Source organism: Gracilinanus agilis, chromosome 2 (assembly GCF_016433145.1).
Source record: "Gracilinanus agilis isolate LMUSP501 chromosome 2, AgileGrace, whole genome shotgun sequence".
NCBI lineage: Eukaryota > Metazoa > Chordata > Mammalia > Didelphimorphia > Didelphidae > Gracilinanus > Gracilinanus agilis.
Genome location: NC_058131.1, coordinates 609,792,644 through 609,812,878, shown reverse-complemented (window position 1 = coordinate 609,812,878; position 20,235 = coordinate 609,792,644). Strand labels below are relative to the sequence as shown.

Sequence of the window (20,235 nt, the reverse complement as noted above, 5' to 3'; positions counted from 1 at the left end):
AGGCCTGAAGACAGGAGGTCCTGAGTTCAAATTTGGCCTCAGACATTTCCTACATGTGCGACCCTGGGCAAGTCACTTAACCCCAATTACCTAGCCCTTGTTGTTCTTTTGCCTTGGAATCAATACTTGGAATTGCTTCCAAGACAGATAGTTATGGTTAAAAAAAAAAAGAAAGAAACCCAGGGGCACTAATCTGTACCTATGGATCCCTGTACACCACATGTTGACTTAGTTTTAAAAAGCGATATCTGTGTTTTATTGTATCTTTATTTATTTTGTTAAATAATCCCCAATTACATTTTAATCTGGTTCAAGGCCACTGGTTGCATGGCCTGGGTGTTCGACACCTCTTCTCCAAGGTTATTTGCTTTAGTTGATCTCCCTATGGCATAAGCTCAAGGCCCTACACTCTTGTGGTAAGAGTACAGTGCCTGGCACATAATAGGTGCCTGATAAATTCCACTTTACTGACAGAGAATAAAAATCAATGGAAAGTGCCATGATATAGAAAATCCTATGTAATATAAATCATAGTATATTATTATATTATTATTATATTCTTATACATCACATTACATATATTATATTAAATTATACTAATTATATTAAAATAAATATAAAATAAAAAGGAGTACATTTGTAAAAACAAGTGCTGGTGAGTGAAATTGTGGATTTGGTTGTATGCTCTAGCATCCTCTAAGTGACATTTAAAAATGAAAATCAGAGGGAAATTCCTTGATATGTGGAATTTTCAAATAATGGCTAACATTTATACAGCCCTTTATGGTTTGCAAAATGGTTTGCATATATTATCTCATTTGCTTCTCACAACAATCCTGCGAGACAGGTGCTCTTATTATCCTAGTCATAGAATAGGGATGATGATAATACTTGTTCTACATACCACACAGGGTCATTGTGAAGATTAAAAGAGAGAAGAGATATAAGAGTGCTTTGTAAGCTGTCAAGTGCTATTAAATTGTAAGCTGTTATTGTTATTATCATCTGAGAATTATTTAATTGTGTGATTAAAATAGATTGGCTAAGTTCAACCAAAACAGTTGGATTTTTCCACAAGAACTCTGGTTAATCTCTAAGTTAAGTTAGTGTGCCTAGCACCCTGTATTCAGTGCTAAAAAGGGGTCAGATACATACAGAAAAGAGATGTTAAAATTAAAGAAAACAGGTTCATTCATCATGTTGGAAAAGTCTCAGCTGGTAGTACATCAAGATCATGAAATAGGAACTAAAGACGTTACCTCTTTGACTTCAGAGGACTCACCAAGGAATTTTAAAATCCTGGTTGTCAGAGACAGCTAAGTGGCTCAGTGGATGGAGAGCCAGGCCTGGGTTCAAATCTGACCTCAGACACTTCCTACCTGTGTGACCCTGGGCAAGTCACTTAACATCAATTGCCCAGCCCTTACTCCTCTTCTGCGTTGGAACCAATACACAGTATTGATTCTAATACAAAAGTTAAGGATTATTTTTTAACCTCGTTTATCCTTTGTTGTTGCTCACTTGCTTTCAGTTGTGTCTAATTCTTCATGACACCATTTGGGGTTTTCTTGGCAAAGATACTGAAGTGATTTGCTATTTCCTTCTTCAGCTTAGTTGACGGTTAAGGAAATTGAGGCAATCAGGGTGAAGTGATTTGTCCAGGCTCACATAGCTAGTAAGAAAGTATCTCAAGCCAGATTTGAACTCAAGAACAGGCCCAGCACTCTATCCACTGTACCACCTAGCTGTCTACCTACCCATCCTACAGATGCAAAAACACAACCAAGCTAAAAATGGATATACTGGTAATTTGCTTAACTACCTAGTGATGGCAGTGTTTCTTGAAGAAAGGAGACTCATTCCTCCTAAAAAAACCCTGAATCTGATTTTCCAAACTGACCATCTAGAAATGAGGGATTTATGGATAGAAAATGATGAAAAGATAGATTTTTGATCTGCACATACTGACTTCCAATCCAGCACTTCTTTTTACTGTCCCACATTCCCAACTTTTATTGCTCCATGTCTTTTGTCTTTTTTAGCCAACCAATTATAAGGCATGTTGATCCTTTCTTCAAAATGTTTCTTGGGGTTTTTTTCCTCATCTCCATCACCACTGCTAACACTTTAGCCTGGGACCTTATAGCTTCTTACTTGAATGACTATGAAAATTGCAAGTGTTTCTCCACTCTGCTCCTATGATCCATCCTGTCTATCATAGTCAGATCAAGAGTCCTAAAACAGCACTTTCATCATCATACTCCACTACTCAAGACCTTACAGTGATTTTTTTTTATTGACTTCCTCCATGAAAGCCTTAGAATGTCATAGAACTGACTTTGAGATCTTAATGGCTATTCCATTGGAGCATGGTCCCTGTCTGGTTCATCAAAGCCAGAAAGACCTTAATTTGGGGTTCATATATAGGCTGTGTGTCTGCCATCCAAGGATCAGCCTGTCCAGACTCAGAGGCATCCATCATGAGAAGTTGGCTAATGGGTAATGAAGTATATTGCCCACAACAATTCAGGAAACTGCATGGGATGGCAGAAAAACCACTGGGTGTAGGGTCACTGGTCCAGAGTTCAGATTTTGCCTTAGGTGTTTGTAATTTGCATGACCTTGAGTGAATCATTCCCTGGGTCCCCATTTCCTTGTGAGTTTTTTAAATTAAAAAAAAAAAAAAAAGGAAGGGGAAGGTTAAAATAGAAGGTCCCTAAGCTCTTTTTCTAGATCAGTAATCACAGGCTTATAGAGAAGTTGTATTTTGCATGGATAGAGGTATTATGATTTAAATTATCTTGAGAGACTGATTTTTGGGTAAGAATATCAGTTCGTGGATTGTATCAGTTCATTTGTTAGGCTAGCATCATGAACAATAAAATAACATAAGTCAGTAACTCCCTTTCAATGGCCCGAGTCCCCAAAGCTGGGTCAAATAGAGTTTTAAGAGCTCATCATTCAGCCCCACCCTTGAACATTCTGAGATATCTCTGATTGGTAGATAGCTAATTAAGATGTGGCCCATTAAAATATCCACTCTTCCCCATCCCAATATCATCAGGAACATGTCAGGAAAAGAACCCTCGTCCCCCTTATTTATTAATCAAATTCTATTAAAGGGATACATTCCTAGGAATTCCTATGAAAATGTAGTAGACAACATATGTAACTGACATAGGAGTCCCCTCTAGTATGGGCCCTGATATAGGAATTAATACAGTTTTTATGAAAAATAAATTCTCACAGTGGGAATACCCATGTCATTACAACCACAGATCTTTGGAAGCATCAAAGTCAGAATTATCAAGGCTAAATCCTATGGCATTTAAAGTCTTCAAAGAGCTGCCTTGGCCCTATCCAGACCTTATCTCCTACCACATACTAACATATACCTTTCTTTTCCATCAGGCTAAGTTCTTCCTGAGAAGTACCGTGGCACAATATTTAGAGGGCTATATTTCAGGGCGAATAGATCTGGGCTCAAATGCTATCTTATGATTGGAAACAAAATGAAGAAAAGACTATCCACATCCAGAGAAAGAACTGTGGAAATAGAAACGCAGCAGAAAAACATGTGATTGATCACATGGTTTCATGGGGATCTGACTGGGGATGTTGACTTTAAATGTTCACTTTATTGCAAATAGTAATAATATGGAAATAGGTTCTGAAAAATGATATGTGTAAATCCCAGTGGAATTGCTTGTTGGCTCCCGGAGGCAGGAGGGAGGGGAGGAGGGAAAGAACACGAATCATGGGATCATGGAAAAATATTCTAAATTAGTTAAGTGAATAAATTTTTAAAATTAAGAAAATTAAGAAAATAGTACTTATAACCATACCTTTAAAATTATCTTAAGATTCAAATGAGATTACATTTACTATGCTAACTTTAAAGATCTATATAAATGATATTATACTTCTTGCCATCTCACACTTCATCCACATGGTCTTTTCTATGTTTTCACTCAGGTCCATCCTCATTCCTAGATTGCTTTGACTCTGGCTCTCTACCTATCGAAAGCCTTATCCTTCTTCAAAGTCCATTTAAGTCTTACCGTGAGGCCATCTCTGACTACACCAGCCCATCCTTTCTGACCCTCTGTGTTCCTGCTTATTATCTGGCCATAGCTCACAATGCAATACTGGATGGTTCCCTGGCATTGTTCTCTATTCTTGTGTGTGTGTGTGTGTGTGTGTGTGTGTGTGTGTGTGTGTGTGTACTTGCGTGCACGTGCACACACACATCCTGTCCATTCAGGTAGCTTTTAAACTCCTCCAGGACAGGGACTGAGTCTTCCATCGCTTTTGTCAGCCTGCCAGTGACTAAGCACATCTCTAAAGGAGTATGCACTGGGCACACAGTTACTAGCTGTTAACTGATACAGTAAAATGAGCTGCCTCTTCCTTACCCCCCTGAGAAGTGATTGGAGGCAATCAGCACAACCCACATTCTGAATATTTCTAACAGCTTTTTTTAATTTCTCTTTTCATTTTGTTTCCTTTTTAACAGGATGGCTTACGAAGGTTGTCAGGAAACGAATACATTTTTTCATCAAAACGTAAGTTGTTTTATTGTTATTATTATTATCATTTTTCAATTGCAGGTGCATTTGGCACAAATGGCATTGAAATCAGACTTGTCTATTTAAAAATAACTTGTTCAAATTAAATTTCCTAATGACTTTTTCTAATTTTTATTGCCTAGATGTTTACCAGTATCTCATTCATTTTTAAAATTTTATTTCAGAAACAAAGGAGTTTTTTTGTACCACAAAGTAAATGCTAGGTTAAGAAACATTTCAACAAATATAGACTTCTGATTTTCTTTCTATTCTGAAATGCATCCATTTGCAGAAGTTCATCAGGTTCCAAGCCATTTAATTTCTCCCATCTCCCTCAATGACATCCCACCACGGATAGCACAGGCCATGGAAAATGAAGAATACTGGGATTTTAACATTTTTGAACTAGAGGCTGCCACTCACAAAAGGTTAGTAAAACCCTCCAGTCTTGCAATAGAATAAATCTCCTACTATGTGCAGAGTAGGAGGGAAGATTTGAAATCGAGACAGAAATAGTAACTTAACATTTAAATAGCACTTTAAAATTAGCAAAATAATCTTACCTACATACATTATATCATTGGATCCTCAAAACAGTTCTATGAGGTAAGTATTGTAAATATGATTTCCTTTTTGCAAATGAAGAAACTAAGGATTGAAGGAATAATTTTCCCATGTTCCCATAGCTAATAAGTGGAGGAGAAAGAAGAAATTTTTCTCACATAAAAGAGGCATGCAAGGAAGAATTGTTATAGTGGAAGGGAAAATGGCAGGGATGGCAGGCAATGCTTGAACCTCATTGTCATCAGAATTGTTTCAAAGAGGGAAGAATATATATGTGTGTGTATACGTACACACACACACAGTCAGTTGAATAGAGAAATCTCTCTTAATAGGGAAATAAGAAGGGCAGATTAAGAGAGGAAGTGGTCAGAAACTAAACAGACTTTTGAGAGGGACAGGATAAAAGGAGAGAGAAGGATAAAGAGAAGAAAATAGATGGAGGAAAATACACAGTAATCATAACTGTGAATGTAAATGGGATGAGCTAACTCATAAAATGGAAGCTGGTATCAGAATGGATTAGAAAACAATCCGCCAATATGTTGTGCACAAGAAAACACACACACAAAGAGTTAAAGTGAAGGGTTGGAACAGAATCTATTATGCTTTACCTGAAGTTAAAAAAGCAAGAGGTAGCAATCATGATCTCAGACAAAGCAAAAGCAAAATAGATCTAATTAAAAGAGATAATCAGGGAAATTACATTTTTCTAATAGATACCATTGACAATGAAGTAATATCAAGAAACTTTTCAGCAAATTTCTCTGATAAAGGCCTTCTGTCTCGATATATAGATAGACAGACAGACAGACAGACAGACAGATAGATAGATAGATGAAACTGAGTCAATTTTATAGAAAATAATCAATTACTGAATTGATAAATGGTCAAAAGATATGAATAGGCAGTTTTCAGAAGAGGAAACCAAAATTATCTACATTCAAACAAAAATGATTTAAGTTACTATTGATTAGGGAAAAGGCAAATTAAAATAACTCTGAGGTATTACCTCATACCTATCAGAAATGAGACATTTAAGATCTGTTGGTGGAGTAGTGAACTAGACCAACCATTCTGGAGAGCAATTTAGAACTGTTCCCAAAAGACTAAAAAACTGCATACCCTTTGGTCCTGGAATACCACTATTAGGGCTGTGCCCCAGAGAGATCAAAGGAAAAGAACCTATAGGAAAACAAAATATTTATAGCAGTTCTTTTTATGGCTCCAAAGGACTGGAAATTCATTAGGCTGAACAAGTTGTGGCATATAATTATAATGGAGTACTATCGTGACATAAGAAAGGACAAGGGGCAAAAAAATAATGAAGGGGATGGTTTCAGAAAAACGTTGGGAAAACCTATATGAACTGATGCAAAGTGAAGTGAGAAAAACTGGGACATCATTGTGCAAAATAATAGCAATGTTGTGATGATGATCAACTGTGAACAACTTCTCTATTTTGATCAGTAGAGTGATTAAAGGCAATTCCAAAGGACTCCAGGTTAAAAAAAAAAATGCTTCCCACCTCCAGAGAGTAAACTGATGAACTCTGAATGCACATTTTCTCCCTTCCTTTCTTCCTTCCTTCCTTCTTTCCTTCCTTCCTTCCTTCCTCTTTCTTTTTCCTTTGTTTTGCACTATGGCTAAAATAGAAATATATTTTGTATGATTTCACATGTATAATTGACATCATGGGCCACAGGGTGACCAAAGGTGGTGGTCCTCCTTGAATACTCATAGAAACTTTAACATGCCCAACAGCCACACCTAGGTAACCCATTTCAGCAGATGGGCTAAACCAGGTTGAGAGTAACCAATTGGCCACCAATTGGTGAGTTACTGGGAAAAGGGGCAGTTTACCCCAAACATGAAGATTTCTCTTGGTGGAATGGGTAAATAACAGTTTGTTCCAACAGCCATAAAGGCAACTGAAGCAGACACTGTAGACTTGGTCAGACACTGAAGATGCCAAGGCATTCCATTGCATACTGGACCATCACCATGGTCTGAATTTTGTCTTACCACTGGGTCTCCATTTTTCTGGAAGAGAGAGTGAGACCAATAACTTTGTGCAATTCTGCCTATCAAAACCCATTCATAAGTCAAGATATCACCCCATGATATCATTGATCTTCTTCGAAAACGAAGGACAGACAACAATTGACATCATATTGTTTGCCTTCTCAATGAGTGGGGGAGAGGTAGGAGGGAAGGAATCTGGAACCCAACATTTAAAAAGAAAAAATGCTAAAAATAAATAATAAATTGAAAATAATTTTTTAAAAACATCATGAGTTCAAGAAAGGACTTTTTTTCTTAATCAACATTTATTAAATGGCTAAGTACTGAGGATACAAGTACTGTAGGGTCCCAGTAGGGTCCTGTATTGGCAGGAAATATATTCCAAGTTCTGGGTGAGCACTGGACAGATGAACATCACTCTGGATCTGTGAGAGCTTTGACTATATTTCAACTCTGAACCTTTCTCAACCCCCAACTCTGCACACAGTACACATTTGGCAAACTGCTGACCCCATATTTATATGCTCTCTCTTCTCCCCTTCAACCCCCCCCCCCATACACACACAAACCAAACTTTTTTTTAAAGTTAAAGCAAAAGGAGGCAGGGCGGACTGCTACCATGTCATTGGACCTCCTCACTTTGAGGTTAACCAGAGATAACTGAAACCACAGAAAGCAAATCCATGGATAAGGAGGCCCTACTGTTACAAAGAATGCAACAGTATTACCAGTGAGCTTACATTCTAATGAGGGAGACCAAGGGCATATAAAATACAGCAAAATACAAAGTTAATAAATAATTTCATAGAAAGCTTCAGCCTAGAAAAGACCTGTCCATAAGTAGCCTCATGACAACAGAAGCTAGTAAAAAAAGACCTCTCAACTTGTTCAGTTTAGTGTTAGAGCCCCCTAACATTAAGACAGGAACAAAGGCTCCCGTCTGGGTACTTTTATGCTAAGACAGCATCAGTGAATGCTGGATATGTATAGGAAAACACAAAGCCATGGGGTAAGGAATGAGCAAATGAGCCTTACTCTGAGACCATGAGGGCATTGACTAAATTTTATCTCAACTCTGAACCTTTCTTACCCCACGACACAGTGCTCTGTACACAGTAAGTATTTAGCAAATATTTGTTGAAATGCATTGAGTTGGCACACAGATAACCTTGAAACTAATTTTCTTTTTAATTGCCAGAAACATTGCCAAAAACCAAACTTGAAAGATTTCTTTTACCCTGGAAAAGTTGTATGAATTCTAGAGCTGAGTATGACCCTCTTGGCTTGAAATACTTAGGAGACACTATATTGATCACAGACTTCCTTTGTCCTCTAGGTCTTGCTTTATGTCTCAGGGTCATGAATGGTTTTTTTTTTCCACTTTCTGTAGGCCGTTGGTTTATCTTGGTCTCAAGATTTTTGCTCGCTTTGGAATCTGTGAATTCCTAAACTGCTCTGAGTCAACTCTACGGTCTTGGTTGCAAATTGTTGAAGCCAACTACCATTCGTCCAATTCCTACCACAATTCTACCCACTCTGCAGATGTACTTCATGCCACTGCCTACTTCCTGTCTAAGGAAAGAGTCAAGGTAAACTGCCTTTTGGAAAATGCTCGTTAATTATTATGAGGAGGTTTTGAAGTGACTAATACAAATAGATTAGAGGTAGCATATTGGAATGAAAAGATGGGTAGTTGGGACACTTGGGTTCGAATCCCAGCTCTGCCATGGGCATATTGTTTGTTTCCTCTCTTTTCTTTCTCCATAAGGTAGCAATGACAATGTCTAATAGGGGAGAACAAAAACATAATATATATATATATGTACATATATATGTACATATATATATATATATCATAAACAAAGTTAAGTTAAAAGTTAGCTGCAGATGTTTCCTATGTGAACCTGAGCAAGACACTTAACCCCAATTGCTTAGCTCTTACCACTCCCCTGCCTTGGGACTGATACTAAGCATCCGTTTTAAGATAAGCAAGAAGGTTTATTTATTAAAAATAAATAAATGAATACAAAGTTAACAAATTATTTTGTAGAAGGCTTCAGCCCCCAAAAAGTCTTCCCATAAGTAGCTTCATGCAAATTGAAGCTTGTAAAAAGTCCTTTCAACTCCCCTAGTATGTCTTTAGACCTTAACTATGTAAAAATAAAAAGTGACTAAACTGTTCAGATACTTTTGATAGATGTAATCAAAAGTATATTCAGTGATATCAGTGAAGTGAAGCTCATAAATGAACTTCTCTTCAGGGCCAGGTGCAAGGATGCTAAGGAGACTCTTGTTATAAAAAAATAAAATATTTATTGAAATATATAAGAATAAAAAGGATTTCTAACTCTAAGGGATTCTAACTCCACCCAAATAAAACTCTCTGTTTCTGCAAGGAATCACTTCTCCTGTGTTTCACAGGCTACACTAATCCTTCCTGATCTGACTAATCCAAATTTTTACTATTCTAAATAAACTAACAATATTATCCTTATAATTCTTAACTTCACCTTCAAGTTATAAAAATAACAAAGGCTAGCTGGTTGAGTCGCAACAAGAATCAAGTTAGGACTCTGAGCCTTAGCAGACTCAGAGTCTAAACCAAAGACCAGAGTTTTTCTTTGGTCTTTTCAGAGTTAAAACAATCTATAAAAACAGTAATAGATAGTCAATAGTGTTCCCCAAGTTGGAAAAAGAAAACACTAAGCTCCTTCAGGTCTTTCCCTCCTTTCCTTCTACCTCAGACAGGAGAGAGTCTCTGTGAGTGACTCTGCCAACTGCCAGAGACCAACTCTCACTCCCAGAGAGACTAACTGCCACAGAAAGACCATTAGACTTGAAACTGGCACTCTGTCTTAGCTCTGTTTGAAACTCTAATTCTATCTCAAGCCAGCTTCTCTGCTTCTTATCTCTAAACTAATATAACAAGACTTATTTTCTAATATCATCCTTATAACTAAAAATGCCTCTGGAGCAGCTAGGTGGCACAGTGAGTAGGGTGCCAGGCCAAGAGCCAAGAAGACTCATCTTCCTGAGTTCAAATCTGGCATCAGATACTTACTAGCTATATGACTCTTGGCAAGTCACTTAACCCTATTTGCCTCAGTCTCCTCACCAGTAAAATGAGTCAGAGAAGGAAATGACAAACCATTCCAGTATCTGCCAAGAAAATTCCAAATTGGGTCATAAAGAGTCAAACATGACTGAAAAAACAACTCAATAGCAATAATGCTTCTAGTATTAAGCCAAAGCCTGCAAAGGGCTAGATCTTCTGGGCTTTTTCCATTAACATAAGGATGGAGGAGGAATCTAGGTGGCTAATATCAAACAGGTCAAAGAGCTGATCATGTTGCAATGAAAAGCCGAATAATTGGGACACCTGGGTTCAAAGTCCCAGCTCTACCATGAGTAGGTGGTTTTCCTCAGTTTCTTCACCTGTAAAAAGGAGATAATAAAAGCACTTACCTCTCAAAGTAGTGGTGAGGATCAAATGAGATAATATTTATAAAAAGCACTTAGCAGAATGCCTAGTAAATAACAGACCCTATATAAATGCTTCTTCCCTTCCCCTTTTCTTCCTACTATGGGCCCTGCACTCTGCTGGGTCCTAGGCATGCAAATACAAAAGGGAGGTCAATCCCTGCCCACAGGGAACTTACTTTTTACTAGTGATTCAAAAAGACATAGCTAGTAAGTAATAGACTGGTTGGCAGTCCTACATTTAGATCTGACATCTAGAAAGCCATAGATCCAGGATACCTTGGTAAATGAAATAAGGTTGGAATAGTGCCCTCCAAATGCCCTTCTCAGCTCTGACACTCTGTAAAACAGAAAAACTGGTCATCATGATTCTTATTTATTCCTGGTTTTTGTTCTTTAACAAAATTGTGTCTTTTATATCTGTATTTAATTTTTTTATTGCTAATTTGGGTTTCCATATTGTCTTCATTTTCTAATGCAGCCCTCAGAGCCATCCTTTGTAGCAAATAAGAAAAAAGCAAGAACGGGTGGGCAGGGAGGCAGTTCAGCAAAACTAATCAACACATCCCTGAATCTGACAGTTCACACCTGCTTGATTCAGAGTCTATTTTTTTTTCTTTTTCTCTACCCACCCCCCTTCATCCCTTGTGTTTTGAATTAAGAAGTAAGCTTTATTATTACAAAATTAGTTCTTTTGTAACTTGCTTTTAAAATGCAGGAGCTGCAGCTGAGGAGTGATGCTAAAAGCATCCCAGAAGTGGGTGGGCAGGAGCCAGAAAGCTGGGAGGGGATGGGGGGATGGAATTCTTTCATATCTCAGCTCAGCCCCACTGGCTGAATACTCTTCAGTTCCTGGTGCAGTAATGATGGACTTTACCCAAAACAACCCTGCCCAGTTTAGCAGCAATCCAGATTCACTTAGAAGAACATAGAAACCGCATCTTATATGAAGGCCCAGCCTGCTGAAGGGAAAAAAAAAACTTTTTTTTTTTTTGTCTTCATTCAGGAATTTTTTAAAAGTTTCACTGCCGTTGCCTTCAAAATTAAATTTGTTCCACTCCTACCCTCCCCCCCAACTCCACATGATGTTTTTTTAAAAATTATTTCTCTCTAAAGCAATCAATCCTGGTAACAACAGTTCACGTCCCAGTCAAATCCAAATGGCTTCCCATATTCAGATCATCAACTCACAAAACATTAGTTTTGGAAAGAGGAACCTTTGAGTTTGTCTAGTTCTTCCCTCCTCCACCATATTATGATTAAGTTGAGAGATTTTAAAAACAAATTTTTAAGCAAAAAGAAAAGTATTCTTCTTATCTACATAAGTTCTCTTCCATCACCCCACACTTTTTTATTCTAAAAGCAGAGAAAGGAGGAATTCTGTGAACATCTGGATTTTGATGTACCATCACCATCGCTGGCTTGGCATCATGGGATCAATCCTTGAGATTTTTACCTGAATTTATTAAAGAATTTACCCAGTTCTACAGCAGAAAGTAGTTAAATTAATTGAAATCCCAGTCTTATCTTATTACCTCTTTCCTACCATGGCTCAGAAAAACACAGAAAGACTGTTTTAAGTGGAACATCAACTACATGTAGGTTTCAAGAGACAGACAGAGAGGAGGAAAAAATGGTTTTCAAGTGAATAGTGTTGCTATTTAGGGCTTACTTTCCTTTCCCATTGTCTGCTTTGGAGTTGTCAGAAGCTTCCATTTGAAGACCCCTCTACTGGGAGTGGGGTAGAAGGAAGGTGGTGGGGAGGAAGTTAGGTTGGAGAATTATTTGGGGAAAACATGTTTTTAAACTTTCTTCACAAAACAGGAACAGGAAAATACATAGATAAATATTGTGGTTTCACTCCATTTGCCTTCTTAGTATAGAAGTAAAGACCTTGGTTCATAAGGAATTTTTCTAGTATTTCTATTTTTAGAATGGGGGAAAAATAGGAATAGAAAAGGTTAAGATGTGAAATGCTGCCTGCTATTGCCATTCCATTCAAGGCAGGAATTATATTTCCCCTATCCTATTCTAAGCTAGAACATTTCAAACCAACTTAAAATATAATCAAGTCCTCTGAGTGGTCCAGCACACCATGGGAATATTCCACTCTGAGTTCCCCGTCAGTAAAAGACAGAGATAATAAATGTGCTGAGACAAAGAAGAAACTTAACTTCCTACCTTCTCTCTGATACTAAGTATTTCTTAGAATAATATACTTGATGTAAGTAAATGACACTTTACTTGCTTTTTATACCATACCATTGATCCAATCAGTCTAAATTGGTCAGATTCTTAAGTGAAAGACCTTCATTTGGAAGCGATAGACATGAGCATTCCACGTGTTCAGTCAGCAGAGAAGAGGGACACCTTGAACTTGAACTGTTGCTTATAATCAACAATATTTGTCATATTAGAGGAACAGCATGACATAGTGTTCTTGGAGCCAGGAAAAACCTGCATTCAAATCTCACTTTGAACACTTACTCCATGTGTGACCAGGGCAAGTCACTTCATCCCTCTGTTTCTGAGTTTTCCTATTTGTAAAATGGTTATGATAACATCTGTAATATATATCTCACAGGAGCTCAAATGAGATAATTCATATAGAGCATTTTATAACTTTAAAGTGCTATATTAATGTCAATTATTATTGTTGTCATCATTTATGTAATTGTTATTGTTGTTGCTATTAAACCCCAGAAAATGTCAAATACAAGACAAGAATTTTTTTTAATGTTTGACAGTCTTATAGCAGAAGAATTTTTCTGAGGAATTTACTTTTCAAATTTCAGATCCCTATCTTAGAATCTTGTCATTTTAGAAATGGCCTGGACCCGATAACAACCTGTTGCTTTTATAAGAATACATTAGTTAAATATATTAGTAACAAATTAGCTTTTCCCTAATGGTTTTTCATGGAAAAATCACCTTGAATTTAGAGTTTAGGTTTGAAGTTTTTTCCACTTTTTTATTTAAAGGAATAGGCATTTTGTTTTTGTTTAACCTTTAATGATGTCTTCTGATTTAATTGGACATAATGCTAAGTTTTACAGTCTGGATATTTAGATGTGTGCCCATTTTAGAACTGGCCTGGGCCTTAGAAATTATTTAGTCCATCCTTTCCTCCACTGCCACTTTACAGTTGAGGAAACTCATCTGTGTCTCAACTCTCCAAAAGTTATACCACTAGTATGATCCAATGCCAAGACTAAACTAGAATCAATGTATCCTGATTTCCTAAGTCCACCATTCTTTCCACCCAATTTTAAATTCTTCAGAATTACGGATAGATGTTTAATGTCCCAAGGAAACATAACACCTAAAAGTCACTTGGGTCTAACACCAACTCAATACTATGCCTTGGATCAAACTGTGAAGGAGAGATGTTTTTTCAGTTAGAGCACATCATATTATCAATGAGATGTGAGCGTGCCCAAGCAGCAAAATTGAGGAGGGTTACAATGGAGAGAAAGGTTTTTCAGTTTTCTTTCCTGATCTTTGCCCCCAAATGAAACCTCAAACTAACATATCCAGAGAAAAAATAATAATGTAACCTGCCTCACACCACCCTCCTACTTGGTCCAAAAGTGAAAACATTTTGGATTGAGCCCCAAGATTTTACAAGAGCGGCTGTTAGCCTAGACATTACTCTGTATGAAAAAAATGCTAGATTGGATGATTTTCTCACAATGAAGGGTCACTTTAGCTAACAGCAAGCTTGAAAGTTCAGCAGTGATCTTTTATAAATGAATAAGAAATCATGACTTTATCCCTGAATGACTTCCATGAACTTATGGTCTGATATTCTAATGAAAAATGAACTTTTCCACCAAGAACAAGAGGGGAAAAATAATATTGCTTGGATGGTCTATTGCTTGCCATCAACAGCTAATAGTTTTTTTTTTTTAAAAAGAACTCTAAAGAACTTACACTTTATTTATAATAAACTCTTTATGACCTCAGGGAGAAAGCTGTCTCCATCAACTGAAGTCTCACTATACCATTTAATTATGAATGAAAGGTTTCTTAGTGTGTATTGACTGGCTGTTCAGTGATGGAATGTCAGCTGGAATCTAGAATGCTGAAAGGGGGCATAGATGCAACGCTAATCACTCTACATTTTTCCTACTTGTCCAGTTTTCTGTGAAAGTTTAGTCTTTGCTGTGAGGAGATCAAGAGGCAGATTCAGATTTATGGTTGTCACCTAGTCTGCTATTGCCCCGTGTTCATTCAGGGACATAAAGGTGGGCTTCACAACTAAAATCAGAATAAATATCCCTTTCTGTATGTCTTCTCTTCTATTTTGTATACTTTCTGTTGATTTTATTATGGTCATTGTTACAGATTGTCTGTCTGTTTCTGCTAACTTCACTCCCTTTCAGTTCATGTGACCCTTCCCATGCTTCTCTGCATTTTTTCATGCTTATCATTTCTTATAGGCCAATAAACATCCTTTTCTCTACCCGTCCTGTAACTTTTAAGAACAATCTTTTGGGAAGCACTTGGACATGGGCGGGTCTTAATCCGGTCCAGTTTGGAACTTAAAGCTTGTAGATGTACAAAAGGGTAGATATGGTCTCACAATTGGGGGTAGGAAACATGGATTTTTATCATATAGTACTGGCTAGAGTATAGTATGCCTATGCTAAGAACGTTGGCAATATTCCATTATATTTCTGTTCTGTTAGACAAATTGTCTAAGTGATTTGTTTAGCCATTCACCAATTGATTGGTATCTGCTTTGTTTCAAGTTCTTAGATACCACAGAAGCTAGAATAGTAAACTAGAATGGCCATCTAGAGCATTTCCCTTTTGGCATACATACCCATCCCTAAGACATCCCAAGCAGCCTACGGGAAGATTTTTTGATTACTTAAAAACTATTAATTGTGTTGTTTTCATATCAGCTTCATTTCCAAATATATCTCCTTCACCCTCACTATCCAGCAAGCCTTCTCTTATAATAAAGAATCAAAATGAAAGTGGAGAGGAAAGGCATTTCAGCAAAACAAACCAAAACATCGATCATTTTTCTCGCCTCTTTTCTGGAATTAATCTTGGTCATTCTAATGGTGCAACATTTAGTTTCAGCTTTTATTCTTTCTTTTTATATTGTTTTGGTCATTGTTGTAGATTGTCTGATGCTACTAATTTCTTCAAGTCAATAATATTCCATTACATCTGTGTGCCACAACTCATTTAACCACTCTTCATAAAACTGGCATATATGTACCTTGTTTCTAGTACTTCTCAACCCACCCCCCAACATACACACACATATACAGTAGTGATGTGACTGTCTTGATCTCCTTGGAGTATATGTCTCACACTGGAGTCTTTGATCAAAAGGCACACCGACACTTGATTTTTTTTTTTTAAATCTCTCTTTTTTTTTCAGCAAACTTTAGATCCAATTGATGAAGTTGCTGCCCTCATTGCTGCCACCGTCCATGATGTGGATCACCCCGGAAGAACAAATTCATTCCTGTGCAATGCAGGGAGTGAGCTGGCAATTTTATATAACGATACTGCTGTGCTGGAGAGCCACCATGCAGCCCTTGCTTTCCAGCTCACTACCCGAGATGATAAATGCAATATCTTCAAAAACATGGAGAGGTAAAGCCAAAGTGTTGATCCATTCCATATATTTGGGCTTCTGTTTTTTAAATGCTTAGTGAATTTAATTATTGGGGATATTGCTATTGTAGCCATAGACAACAACTTTGTCCACTCAATGGTGTGGATTTTTTTAGTGGTTCCTTAAGGCTTCTTTATACCTAGGAATGATGTGCATAACCTGGTTTTTGGATGGGAATGAGAAAAGGATATGGAAAGAGGAAGGTCATCTTGACTCCCTAGCACCATTCATTCTCAAGTGGTCCCTGGGGATGTGGAACCTGCCAGGGAGGAAATTCTTGACTAATCCATTCTACGTTCCTTCTTGTATGGATAAAACTTGATCTGTTTATCTTGTTGGTTTGATGTTTGAAAGTGAACTAAATATCCTTAGGAAAGAGTGAAAAATGAATCAGATTCAGATATTCCCAGAGGAACTTCTGAGTAAGGACAAAAGTAAGGACAAAAGACTATGGAGCAAGAGTTCTTAACCTGGAGTCCATGAACTTTGCTTTTTTTTTTTTTCCTTCAATATTTTCATATAATTGGTATCCTTTGCAATCCCGTGTACTGTATTTTATGCATTTAAAAACATTATTCTGAGGAAGAGTCTATCCATAGGCTTCCTCCAACTGCCAAAAGGGTCTATGACAGAAAAGTGTTAAAGGTCTCCTCCCATAAAGTCATTGCTGAGAAGCCTACTAAATTGAATCCTGTCCATGGTAGCCCACAGTTGTGGTTCTGAACTACAGTTTTATGTATAAATTTCAACAAAAATATTCATAAAGATATCATTTTATGCCATCAAAGTATGACTGATAGGATAACATTTACCAATTGAATATCTTCTATAAATTGCTGACCATTTCTTAATTTTATGCATAAAAAGTTTTAAATGGAAGGAGGAAGAAATAGAAGGAAGAAATTTAAGGAAGGAGGAAGAGGCAGTTTGCTTGGGAGAGAAAGGCAGCCTTAGCTTTAGGAGGACAGTAAGTCTGAAGCTTCCCTGTATCAGATATTGACTGTGACCATAGGCAAATCTTTTAACCCCGAATTTCACTGGGAAGCAGTCTAGGTCTATAAATTGCAGAATAAATATCAATCTACATTTATAAAGGAAGTTTCCTCATTAGAGTTATTCTAATGTGGGGCAATTAGGTAGCACAGTGGATAGGGTGCCAGGCCTGGAGTTGAGAGGACCTGGGTTCAAATCTGGCCACAGATACTTCCTAACTATGTGACCCCGGGTAAGTCACTTAACTCCAATTGCCTGGTCCTTGCCACTCCTCAGTCTTAGAATTTATACTAAAGCAGAAGGTAAGGGGTTTAAAAAAAGTTGCTGTGATGAAATCACAGATATGAATTTTTAAGAAAATTTAAGAACAGAGTAAATCAGGGTTTCTATCTTCAGGAATTGGGAGGGTAAGAGGATGATCAGTTGCCTGAATCATTGTGGAATAGAGAGGAAGAGAATATCCACTATTGCAGAGAGAAATAGAGGCAGCCAGATGATTTGATGAGTAGAGTACTGGGCCAGGAGTCAGGAAAACCTGAGTTCAAATCTGCCCTCAAACACTCAATAGCTGTGTGATCCTGGGCAAATCATTTAACCTCTGTTTGCCTTGATCCTCTGTAGAAAAAAATGGCAAACCACTCCAGTATCCTTGCCAAGAAAGCTCCATGGACGATATTGGTGTGCTGTCATCCATGGGGTCACAAAGAGTCAGACGTGACTGAAGAGAATTTCCCTAAGTTGAGAACAGAAATCTCTGCTGGTCTCCAGAAAAATAGTAATCCCACTTACTTCCAAGATTAAACAAATGGTTTCAATTTCAGTAAAATGATCGATGTCATTGCAATGAGAGAGATGGTGTCCAGGATTAGAGACGTTAGCCCTAACATGCTCTCCCTTAGTCTGACATCTGGAATATTTTATTTAGTTCTGGGTGCCACAGTTTAGGGGAGATATTAATAAGCTAAAGGCTACCCCAAAAGAAGAGAAGGAGGAGGATTTTGAAGGATTTGTAGTTTATGTTGAAAGAGGATTAGTTGAAGAAACTGGGAATATTTAGACTAAAGGAAAGAAGTCTTAAGGGGGAAATGATAACATCTTCAAATATTTGAAAGTATCTCCATGGAAGACAGATTATTAGACTTGGTCTGTATGGTTCTTCAAATCAAAACTAGAAACAGTGGAAGAAGTAGAATAGGCAAATGTAGCCTTGTGCAAGGAAAAACTCCTTGACATCTTGGACAACCCTGTGGTGGAAGACACTGCCTCTAGACATGGCGGGCTTCCCTGTGTTTGGAGGCTTTACATCAAAGACTAGATGACTACATGTTGAGTATGTTGTAGAACGGTTTCTTGTTGAGATTATATATTGATAATAGATGACCCCTGAGATTCTGCCATTCTTCTAATATTCCCTGCTACTACAGGGTTCCCCATTGGACTCTATGGCCAATTCCCTTAGGCGTTTTACTATGTCAAGGTACTTCCATCTGTGTTCTGTACTTGACAACTGCTGGCTCCTGCCTCTACTTTTTTTTTTTTTTAACCCTTACCTTCTGTCTTAGAATCAGTATGAAATATTGGTTCCAAGGCAGAAGGGTGGTATAGGCTAGGCAATTGGAGTTAAGTGACTTTCCTCGGGTCATATAGCTGGAAAGTGTCTGAGGCCAGATTTGAACCCAGGATCTCCCATATCCAGGCCTGGCTCTCTATTTGCTGAGCCACCCAGCTGCCTCTGGCTCCTACTTCTATTAAGAAAGCCAGTTCCTATCATACCTATATTTTTAAAAAGACATTTTTGTTCTCTGCCAAGCATTTCCTTACTTTTCCTTAGTCGCCAGGGTTACTGTTGCCTTTTGTTTTTATATTACTGTCATTTCTAGACATGCAGCCTACTTCCAGGCACCACCATCATAACAAAGAAATTGAACCTTTTCTCTTTAACAAAAGGAAAAAGAGAAATAATAATAGCAGATAGAGTAATCCTACATGACAATGTATGTAAGAACCTGCCCCGGGAGTCTCTGACCTCTGTCCTAAGGAGAGAGATCTATTTCATTATCTTTTCTCTGAGAATAAAGTTTGATTTCCTTCAAGTGACCTTTGCATTTAAAGTATTATAGTCAGTTTGCATATTGTTCTTCTAGTCCCACTCGTTTCACATTGCATCAGTTCATGAGAGGCAGTGTGGTATGATGGAAAGAGAGATAGCCCCTGAATCCAGAAATCCTCCCTCTGATATAAACTGACAGTGTGACCCTGGGCAAGTCATTCAAACTCTCAGTGTCCTCTGTGAGACTATAAAGGACAGAAATATCACATGTATAGTGGATATCATATTGCTCATCTTCTCAATGGGTGGGGGAGAGGATAGAAGGAGGAAGAGAATTTGGATTGAAAAAAATTTTAAATGAATATCGAAAATAAATTTTAAAATAATTTTTTAAAGTTAGAGCAGATGCTGATTTGCATTGGTAGAGTTTCCTTATTGGGAATTCTCTATGCAATGAAACCATAGTTCCACTCCCTCAAAAAAAATCAATCCATATAAATCTTGCTATGTTTTGTGGTATTCCTTATATTTTCTATTTCTCGATGCACAATAATATTTCATTAAGCCAGCTAGGTGATACAGGGGTCAAGTGTCTAGCCCGAAGTCAGGAAGATGAGTCTTCCTGAGTTCAAATCTGGCCTGAGACACTTATTAGCCGTGTGATCCTGGGAAAGTCGCTGCATCCTGTTTGTCTCAGTTTCCTCATTTGTAATGAGCTGGACAAGGAAATGACAAACCACTCTAGTTTTCTTTTTTTTTTTTAACTTTTGTCTTCCATCTTAGAATTAATAATATGTATTGGTTCCAAGGCAAAAGAGTGATAAGGGCTAAGTAATGAGGGTTAAGTGACTTGCCCAGGGTCGCACAGCTAGGAAATATCTGAGACCAGATCTGAGGCCAGGGCCTCCCATCCGTAG

At 37.6% G+C, this 20,235-nt stretch overlaps 1 protein-coding gene across 1 annotated transcript in view; it reads left to right on the top strand.

The window, feature by feature from the left end:
* PDE8A (phosphodiesterase 8A) overlaps positions 1–20,235 on the top strand; it is a 106,213-nt gene that overhangs the window by 69,517 nt on the left and 16,461 nt on the right. The window contains exons 14-17 of the mRNA XM_044665487.1: positions 4,517–4,565; positions 4,861–4,996; positions 8,545–8,743; positions 16,036–16,253. Of these exons, the coding sequence (XP_044521422.1) occupies positions 4,517–4,565; positions 4,861–4,996; positions 8,545–8,743; positions 16,036–16,253 (602 nt within the window). The remainder of the gene's footprint in view (positions 1–4,516; positions 4,566–4,860; positions 4,997–8,544; positions 8,744–16,035; positions 16,254–20,235) is intronic.